The sequence below is a fragment of the Phaethon aethereus genome, assembly GCF_964289735.1.
Source record: "Phaethon aethereus genome assembly, chromosome: Z".
In the NCBI taxonomy this organism is placed as follows: Eukaryota; Metazoa; Chordata; class Aves; order Phaethontiformes; family Phaethontidae; genus Phaethon; species Phaethon aethereus.
The window spans coordinates 3,314,947-3,325,189 of record NC_138577.1 but is presented as its reverse complement, the minus strand read 5'-3'; the positions used below and the strand labels follow the sequence as shown (position 1 = coordinate 3,325,189).

Sequence of the window (10,243 nt, the reverse complement as noted above, 5' to 3'; positions counted from 1 at the left end):
CGTGACTGCACGTTTCTTGTGGTCTTAGTCCAGTTTATTCAGTTCAGTTTGAATACAGGACTTGAAAGATGTAATGCTTAGAAGCTCTAAGTTGATCGCTTCATCTTCCTCACTCTGTTTACAGGTTTAATTTGTCAGGTTATTTGTGTAAAAACAAAAATTGCAAGTTGAGTTTTTCCTTGCAGTGAACAGTACTGCACATTTGATCTATAGATACCACAATGTGCATTCCTTTTCATTTTGTTCCTATCAGGTTTGAGTGCCCTCCATTACTTTCTATTAGCAGGGAAGGACACGCAGTGATAGTTACAGTCTGTGACTTCTCTAGGTCTGGTCTCTGCAACAAGAACAATGGTATGTCAGGAACAGAAATAAAGATAATGTGCTGTTCCATAGTTTGCTGCATCAAGGCAAAAAAAAAGACATAGATAGATAGATAGATAGATAGATGTAAAAGGGCTATACTGCCAAACTTGAAGCAGGATTCCAAAGAGATGAGGTAAAGCTTGCTCAGAATTTACCCATGGCAAGCACCTCTCTCGTATCCTCATTTACATTAGAAAATGCAGTCTCCACAGAACAGATACAAAATAGAAGAGGGAAAATAGACTCTGTTCCCCCTTGGACGTGTTCTCTGTTGCTTACTGCCTAGTATCTGATTTAAAAATTACGTTCATGTATTAGATAAAAAGAATCATAAACTTTGGGAAGGCTTTACCTAAATGAAAGAAGAAGACTGATTATGTAAACACAGAAAATAGTGATGTGGGGAAAAGACTGCGTATTCAAACTGTGGTAAAGTGCTGTCTGCTGGGGCTCGAAATGCTGCGTTGCCAAGTTGGGCGACATACGTGGTTTGCAACTTGTATATGTAAGTATATGTACAAAAAAGACCAACACACAGATACGATGTTTTTACAAAGAATGCTTTTTTCATCTATTTTTGCTATGCCTGGTTTTTATTGTATTTAAATTTGTGATCTTACTGAGAAATTATTTATTTAGTGTACAAATTATGTTTACCTTCTGAAAATTCAACTCTAGCTGAAGCCTGTTGCAGTGTGTCAGTGGAGTTCTGCATCATTGGATTCAAGTATATTGGGAACGCACACTTCCTCACTTCTGCCAACATACTAGTTAGGCAGACAAATAACAAAGATATCCCATGCACTGATCTTGTGTCCCGGCTGAAAATGATCACAGAGGCAGGGCAATCGGTCCGTAAATATGACTCTCTCCTTACTAAATAAAGATCTGCACCCATCTATTCAGTCTGATTATTTTTTTTCAGGTAAGAAGTGGTCAGTCATGGCCCATAATCAGTGGGTGTTGCTTGTACTCAGGAAAACCTGGCGCTTGGGAAAATAGCGTTACCTGCATGCAGCAGGAGACTTGCTTTGGGCAAGAGTCGTTTCGGTTCCCAAAGGGAGCTACTGCGCAGGAAATTTGCAGTGGCTGCTGTCAAGCAGAGGGAAGATGTTCGTTTTGTGAAGTGCAGTCCTTTCCTGGCATGGGCTCCCTGCTGTTTTTAAGCAGATGCCAAGAAGGATTGTTCAGAACTGGCCAGCAGTGGGATTTTCCCAAGTACAAATGTTTCTGCATAATTTTTCTGGAAGTCCCACTGCACAGGTGAGGAAGAAACAGTCTTTAACCTACTCAGAGGCTGCAGTTAAAACACAGCCCTGCCCTGATGGAGCTGCAGATGTGTCGGAGCTCTAGAGTAGAGAAGGCCTGACTGTGACTCTAACTTGTCCCAGTTACGGCAGCTAAGTGGTACCAGTTGGACTTCATCTATGCCTACACACCTGTGGCATTGCTTAATCAGGTTCTGTGGATCATCTATAGCTTGCAATATGGACACAGCATAATTTTGCCTTTAATATACAGCCATTGTTTTCGGTTAGCAACAGGTAACATAACAACAAAGCTCACAAAGTTTTAAGTGCATTTCACTCTCCCTTTAATCTTTTTTAGATTTTATTTTTTTTTATAAAATATATAGATTCATCTTTGGTTTTGTGTGTTCTTCAGATCTAATTAATTTGCATTAATTACAACTGCTAATCTTGCTGCTTAGTAAGGAACCACAGTATCCTTTTTTTTATATTCTACTTAACCTGATTTTTTTTATTTGCTGGATAATCCAAAAGCATTTACCGATCTTTATCGAGAAAATTCTCTTATGCAGCATGCAAAGGGAAAAAGCTGTCACCAGGATGCATTTTGCAATGCTGTGTAGTGTAAGTTAAGCTTATACAGTTCTTTAAAAAAATATATCACCTAAAGGATGACTAGTGTTCTAGCTCTTCACACAGCCCCGATGACTTTTGCCCTCCAAATGGTATAGAAGTTTCTCTTTCATATCTCTTCTGTGAGGATGCTAATCTGGATGTACAAAACACTTCTGACAGGATCGGAAACTCCCACCGAGGTCAGTAGCTCAGTCTTTTCTAGGGCTGGTCCAAGACTTGCTTCCTTAAAATGAACAAGAGCAGGACTGAACCTTTTGGCAGCAATGTATAGAAATGTCTTAAGGGGAGGAGAAGAAAGGTAGCTAAGGGAGTGCAGCCTTTTTTATTGAATATGTCTGTTCTTGTTGAAAGATGTTGCAAAGGTTTGTATGTTCCTGAAGTGTATGCCCATGTGCCAACAACTGACATGTAGAGGAAGACTATTAAAATGTGTCTGATAGATTTTTAAAGCCCAAATGTGACTCCTCCTGTAAGTTCTTGGTTATGTTTGTGAACAGTGATGTTTCATGATGTTGTGTTTGTCTTCCGAGCTTAAAACAAAGCGACACTTCACGTGCAGATCTGTGTTTAACAGGTTTCCTGTGGTAGGTGTCTTCTCTGTACTGTTGTTTCCAGCATGGTGTTTTGCAGGAGGAGGGTAAAGTAACTCTGTCACACTCCTCTGCTAGTAACTGTAAAGATAACACCTTTTAGTTTTTCATTAGCAGCCCTATTTAGTCACTGCTCCTGTAAGAGAGTGGGGATCACTAGTGTACAGCTACAGCAGTGAATTTTAGTTCAGCTGACTCTGGGCCTAAGTAAATCCAAGTTGTCATCTTTCATTTGCTCTGGGTCTTTTTGACTTCAAAGGTGCAGATTTGTGCACCTCTGTCATTCAGATAAAGTTATCTACGCCACTCTCGGATTGGACTGTAAGAACAGTACATTTCGGACTCCAGTTCTGTCTCGCCTATAAGTGCTGTTCCTGAGTTTAAGACCACTGCTGTTGTTTTTGAGCTCTTTTTAAGATGATGCATACTGCTATCCTGTTTCATAACAGCTGTATGTAATAGGCAGGGACTGGTGTTACATTGAATACTGGAGCAAGGAGAAAATCTAGAGCAAAGCTCTAACTGCACCCACTTGACAGCTGAATTTGAGCACCGTAATTCAGTTGCCGCTGGTGAAGGGACATCTAATTCTGTATGGATCTACCTTGACCTACCTACCTACTCCCGAAATACACATTACCATGGTATCAGAAAGCCTGCAGATGTTCTGGATGAACCACAAGGAAAATTTACCATGCTTTAGGCCTCTGCTTCCTGTCATCGCTTCCTGAGTCGCAGCACTCTGTGAGGATGCAGCTTACTCGTGCCTTCTCCGGAGGGAGATGTGTTAACAGCTAGATGGTATATGGGGAATCCGGTACCTGGTGGCATGGTGGACCATGGCTACAGCTCGTGTAGAAAGCTCTCTTGCATCAGATGTTTTGCTTGCGGTGCAGGAACCCTCTGGTGTGCGTTTATATTCCCTGTGCATGAAGTGGATGATGGATTGAACTGAAATGTCTGAGTACCTTTGACTTACCCATCCTTTAAGTAGCTCCTTTCCTATGAAAATGGAAATAAAAATACTTCTAGGACTACACAAACATAGTAAGATGGCCAGTTTGTCAAGAAAGAAAATGTCAAAATAATTCACATTTATTTTTATCTTAAACATTTACACAAATAAGCAGAAGTTTACTGGACTGCTTGTGAGAACAGTTCTAGCTGACTCTGCCTGGGGTTAACTTTACCTGTGAGGCTTATTGCTCAGCTGAAACTAAAATTGTATTTAAATGTGAACTGATTGCTTTGGGGTTTTTTTTCTCCGTTATAATGTTGTAACTCTATTGAAATGTGTGTTCTGGTCTTCTATTTTCTTAGTAAAATGCATTCCCTTTGCCTAAATCACACTTGATTTTGTTTATTCTGAAACACGAACGCTTGATGTACACTGAATTGGTCTGCAATTGCCTAAACCACCGATATTAGTTACCTTTTTTTTCTCTTGTCCCTTGCAGATGATCAGCAAACACAAGTTACTTAGGCTGTAGGTAAAGCAATTACAGTTTTCTCTCAAAAGCAGTTTTCCAGCACACTCGGCTGTTACAGCACCCTTGCAAAGGAGCTCTTTAAAAGGGACGTGGGGCTCTACAAGCCGTGATTTTAACAGAGATCTAACGAGAACCTGAGGCTGAGGGCGGCCGCCGGCAGAGCAAGGCCCCTCTGGCTGGCACCGCCCGGGCGGCCGCCGCCGCCTCGGTGCCCCGCGGCGCAGAGTCCGGGCCGGGGCCGGGCCCGCCGTAGGCCGCCGCCCGCCCTTCGCGGCCGGCAGCGCTGCCTGGGCGGGCGAGGAGGCGGCCGGGCCGGGGAGGGCCGCGCCAGCCGCCGCCCGGGGGCGGTAGGCCGGGGAGCGGGGCCGCGCCTGTGCGTTACGCGGTTCCTGGCTAACCCCAGCCGGCCGCGGAGCCGCCTCCCCTCGCCGCGGCCCAGCGGCCTCCCTGCCTCGGGCCGCTCGCCGCCAGCGCTCTCGGGGAGCGGCGGCGGGCCGCGGCCCCGGGGGGCGGAGGAGCGGCGGGGCGGGGGCTCGGGCAGCTGTGAGGTGTTTCGGGAGAGGTTTAGGCCTCGGTGCGTCGGCGGCGGTACGGCTGGTCCCGCGGACACGGGTTCACGGCGTTAAGGCCCGAGGCCTGTTCAGCTGAGAACATTGTTAATCGGCTTTTCCACTGAGCAAAAGGAAACAAAAGTGTTTATTTCTTTCTTTGGGACGTGCCAAGGACGTTTACTGTACCCCTCCGTGCCCCCCGTGGTGTGCCTGGGAGGACTCCGCTAGCACACCAGGGAAGAGGACTGCTCTCCTTTAAGAAGCCGTAGCTGCTCCTCTAAAAGCGGTTAAACCTGAGAAGGTGGTAATTCTTTTGTTTGAAAAGTATCTGAAGCTGCTGAGGCACCTGGAGCTTGCAATGAGGTGGAAATACATCTGAAAACGAGGTAGGAATGAAGTCTGGGAAGATTAGAGCTGGAGAAAGTGTCAGACGAACAGCAACGGAGTCCTGCGCGTGGCAGTTCTGCTCCTAACGCAGCTTTCTGAGGGTTGTCCTGCTCCTGCAGACCAGCCAGGCTCCTCCTCTGGACAATACAGCGGATCCATGAACAACTGGGGTATGGTATACAATCAGCTGATTGTATAGATTCCTCTGCTGCAGTAGGTGTCCCATGATCTGTCATGCAGCCTTTAGGCTACATAAAAGTTTGGTAGCGTTTAATTTTTCACTTAACGGTGATGAGAAGTAAGTCGATCGTTTTCAAGGATGCTGGTGCAAAGGCAAGGCGGAGCGCTCCTGCCTCTTGCGGTCTCTGAAGTTGTTTTGAGGGGAGCAAATCTTCCCCCTCTGCAGTGCTGGGCTGCCCACTCCTGACATCCAGTAACGGCGTTTAAATGTCAGCGGTGACAGCTTGGTGTTAGTTGTTCTGAAAAGGCTTTTAGAGGAAAGCGCATGCAGGAAAATTCAAAGTTTAAATAAAATGAAGAAGAAAGAATAGTGGGTTTAAAGATTAGAGCATTACCAGCTGGCTGGGGCTGTTTCTTTAAGTAGTGAACAACTGTTGCATCTCAGGTTTGGGCTGCGTCTTTGCAACCTTCCACTGACATAAAAAGGAAGTCTGCTGCTTGTAAATACTGTGTTGTCTGAAAGTCATATCCTACTCCAGGGAGGTGGTAGTTTTGTTTTTTAAGGAAAGAGGAATTTGATCCTCACACTATAAAGTATGGAGGATGCCTCCATTTAAAGCAGAAACTTTTGTTTCTTTCCTAGCATTAATACATAGGCTCAGCGGCTCAAAATCTCTCTTTCAGGTGGCGTACCGACAGATCTAAAATGTCGATGGATATAACTTTCCTCGGCACAGGCTCGGCGTATCCCTCTCCAACAAGAGGAGCATCGGCATTAGTGCTTCGCAGGGAAGGGGAGTGCTGGCTCTTCGACTGTGGAGAGGGAACTCAAACACAATTCATGAAGAGCCGTCTCAAAGCAGGTTTGTGCTGTTGGAAGGTATTGTGATGAGGGAAGGGGAAAAGTTTCATGAGATCTAAACAAAATACTTTGTCCTCGTGTTATTTAAATACATGCTAAACATGCATGAGCATCTGAAGGTGCTGGTATGGGTGGCAGTTGCTGAACCTGCTGTGCCGTAATCCTTGATTGCCCTCTGGTAAGGAATTGTGTTTGAGAACCAAACTCTCCTGAATTATTTTCTTAGGCTTTGTAATTTCTAACATGGGCCACGGACCAGCTTTAAACTGGCAGAGTTTGTATTTGTCTGAAGACAGTTCTAGACAATACCTGCTGTGAGTCTTCCTGTCAATAAATGTTGTGTTTTTGTTTTCAAGTAAAGTTGAGTGTATTGGTGGTAACTGTTACATTTTGGCAAATAAAATAGAAACCAAACTTACCTTCAATAGCTGCACTTTTGCAGTCTACAGCGGCAAGAGCAGACTTCAGACTCTCAAGTTATAAAGATGGAATTACCAATTATAAACAGAAAACTGACCTCCTGCTCCTCCAAAATCTGAAGCTATCGGGGAATTTAATCACCAAGTGAACAGACTAATTTTTACTAAATTTACTAATTTTTACTAAATTGTTCTTAAATCAAAACAAAGAGATTCTGTCCTTCCTATTGCCTGTTCCTAACAGATGCTGGAGAAAATGCCTTACCACAAGGAAGTGGGAACTCAGCTAGCAGAGGAGACTGAGGCAGCCTGATTAAAGTACACATGTCTGTAATGAGAGAAAATTCTGGGCTTTTTTTAATCTAGCAAGGGCAGGGCCCAGCGCCGGGGAGCTGGAGTGAGACAAACACAGACACAAAACAAAGCCCAAGTCTTTAAGTGCAACTTTTAATCTGTTCAAAACAAACCAGTCAGGAACTGTAGGGTTCTTGCTTTTTAAAAAACTTTGAAACCAAACCTGCTTTTTCTTTTTTTTTTTAAATTAAGATAATTTCATGTGATAAATTCAAAACTAGGACCAACAAAAATTCCACTTTATGTTTCTCATGCGTCCGCAGTTTCCCTGTAACTTATCAAAGCGCAACCACTTTCCAGCATTTCTTTGTGTTTTGATATGGCAGATGTCACCAGTTGATTCTGTTCCATGCTTGTAGCAAATGTCACCAGTTGATTCTGTTCCCTGCTTGTAGCACGTTTTGCTTAGAAGCAACTAAAACTTTCATATTTTCTTGAAAAATCAAGCCAAAATAAACATTGTGTGGCACCTGGTCACTGCTGTGGGAAAAAAAGTACTTCGTGCTTTGCGTTTTATTTCTTAAACACTCGTCTTGTTTTCATTTCCCTCCTTCCTTAATTTCCTACTTCTTGCCAAGAGGTATTATTTCTGAGTTGTTATGGTGTACATTTATTGTCCTGTCTTTTTCTGATTTGTTTTTCCTTTCCTGTTGTTCTAATCAATAGGCAGAATTACCAAGATTTTCATAACTCATCTTCACGGTGACCACTTTTTTGGACTTCCTGGCCTGCTGTGTACAGTTAGTCTCCAAAGCAGCCCTGACCCAAATAAATCACCTGTTGATATTTATGGACCGTTGGGACTACGAAGCTTCATATGGAGGAGTATGGAGCTCTCCCACTCCGAACTTCTGTTTCCCTACACTGTTCATGAGCTGGTACCTACACAGGACCAGTGCCCTGCGGAAGAATTTAAAGAATTTTCTTACTTGGACAGAGATGAGGGAACTCCCCAGGGAGCACAAGGGAGAATACTCCACCTGGATCCAGTAGAAAACTCTTACTTGCTGTTTGAGGATGAGCAGCTGGTCCTGAAAGCGTTTCGCCTATTTCACCGCATTCCATCCTTTGGCTTTGTGGTGGAAGAGAAGCCCCGGACCGGTAAACTCAATGTACAGAAGCTGAAAGACCTTGGTAACTACTTTGACTTATTTTTTATCTTTTGTAGTTTTTAAAATGCCTAAATGGCACTTGTTCAAGCTGAGTAGTGACTCCAATTTTCAGCAAATGCAACAAAATCAGGTTCACAGGCAGTTGAAATCTTTTTATGACCACCTTTCCAGGGGTTCTATCAAATTACAGCTGCTGTATCTCTCCATAATCCATTTTAATTCAATGTTCCATTTTCTGTTAAAGACATTTTAATACTTCATACTAATGCAGCAGTCTGAATTGGTGTGTAACAGTAGTGCCAATTAATATTGCAGACCATTCTCGTACTGGGAAGAGCTAACAAGTTCAGATGTTTAAAAAGCATAACATGTCTTTCAACGAAAGGTATGGCCAGTGTATTTGCATGACTTTATTTACTTTAATATGAAGAATGCAGCTTTTCTTCAAACACACTTCCTGCTAACGTTACAAGCTCACTATTTGTGTGGAGTATGTGAAATATCAATTGCTATTTATATTGAGGTTGCATTTTTTCAGTGAGACGGCTCTATATATAGCATATCTCTTTGTAAGTGATTTTTTGGTTTTTTTAAGCCTGACACTCATCATAATACTTACGGGCTCTTTTGCCTTTATTTACCAGGAGTTCAACCAGGTCCTTTATATGGGAAACTGAAGAATGGAATGGCAATCGTTCTAGAAAATGGAGTAACGATTTCTCCTTCAGACGTGTTAGAAGACCCTATTCCTGGAAGAAAAATTTGCATTTTGGGGGATTGTTCAGGGGTGGTTGGAGATGCGGCCATGAAGCTTTGCTGTGAAGCAGATGTACTAATACATGAAGCCACGTTGGACGATACCCAAGAGGAAAAGGCCAGGGAACATGGTCATAGCACTCCAAAAATGGCATCAAATTTTGCAAAATTGTGTAAAGTTAAGAAACTGGTTTTGACACACTTCAGCCAGCGGTATAAACCAGCTGCTCAGAGAGCGGAGGGAGATGCAGACGTCACCGAACTGAAGAGACAGGCAGAGTCGGTGTTAGATGGTCAAGAAGTAATGCTAGCTGAGGATTTTATGACAATAGAAATTCCAATGAAAAAGTAAAATAGTAGTGTTAGCAAGCTGTGTATGAAGACGTAAAGGAGGAAGGTGTTGGATGGCACTTTTAATGGTAGGGTTTCTGGTATCCAAATAAGTATTCTTCTGCGGCACGCAGAGAACCATTGCAAACTGGAGAAAGTACCAGGTACAGTTATCGTTGCTTTTGTAAAGCAAGAAAAAAGGATACTGAAACATCTGGACCTTGGAATAAATTCGTAGGTGATGGTTTCGGACACTTAGCCTCCTCAGAAATTGCATGTGTAGGCTGCCACTACCCTTCACAGCCCAGGGGTCTTCCTTGGAACGCAGATTCCTAGAGCAGAGCACTGGGTCATTTGGCTTAATACAGCCCTCAGGAAAGTACGTGTTCTGCACCAGAAGTTAAGGTATCTTGCCTATTACAAGCATTTGAATAACATCTATTTCAAACTTGTATACAGTATTCTGTAACTGTTACGGATTTCCATGTAAGAGGACTATAACACTGAAGCTAATAAAGTATTTATAACTCTGCCAAGTGTTTGTAACAGGGGGTGTTGCTATGCTCAAGTTGAGGAGCTCTTATAATTCTCCCTTTGCATATGAAGTTTTCGGATAAATAAATATAGTTTAGGTTTCCTGACAAAAGTGAATCGCTCTTAACGATTGGATTCATTTAAAGCTCTGAAGCATGAGCCCTAAGTTTGCATACCTATTCCCTGCATGAGTAACGTTTTGGAAGTATGCTCTGGAAGTCTTTGGGCAGGTGACAAGTATTCGTTCCTAAAGTGTTCCTCCAAGTGCATTTTCAAAGACATTATCCTGATACAAGCATATTTGTGTTTGTAGAAATACCCCTACGGGAGGAATTTCACCTATGTATAGCTCGGTCTGTTTCTGCAATGTCTTTAAGTTAAGGGACATGTAGACCAACTTACCTCCTTTTCTTCCTACCTCAAAAC

The 10,243-nt window shown here is 43.1% G+C and overlaps 1 protein-coding gene across 1 annotated transcript; it reads left to right on the top strand.

Annotated features, from left to right (window-relative positions):
• Window positions 1-6,156: 6,156 nt before the first annotated feature.
• ELAC1 (elaC ribonuclease Z 1) lies at window positions 6,157-9,385 on the top strand (the record flags this gene model as incomplete). Its single annotated transcript, XM_082012971.1, has 3 exons — window positions 6,157-6,317; window positions 7,756-8,219; window positions 8,842-9,385. 3 exons carry the CDS (start codon window positions 6,157-6,159, stop codon window positions 9,303-9,305), a joined length of 1,089 nt encoding a protein of 362 aa, XP_081869097.1. The 3' UTR covers window positions 9,306-9,385.
• Window positions 9,386-10,243: the final 858 nt, after the last annotated feature.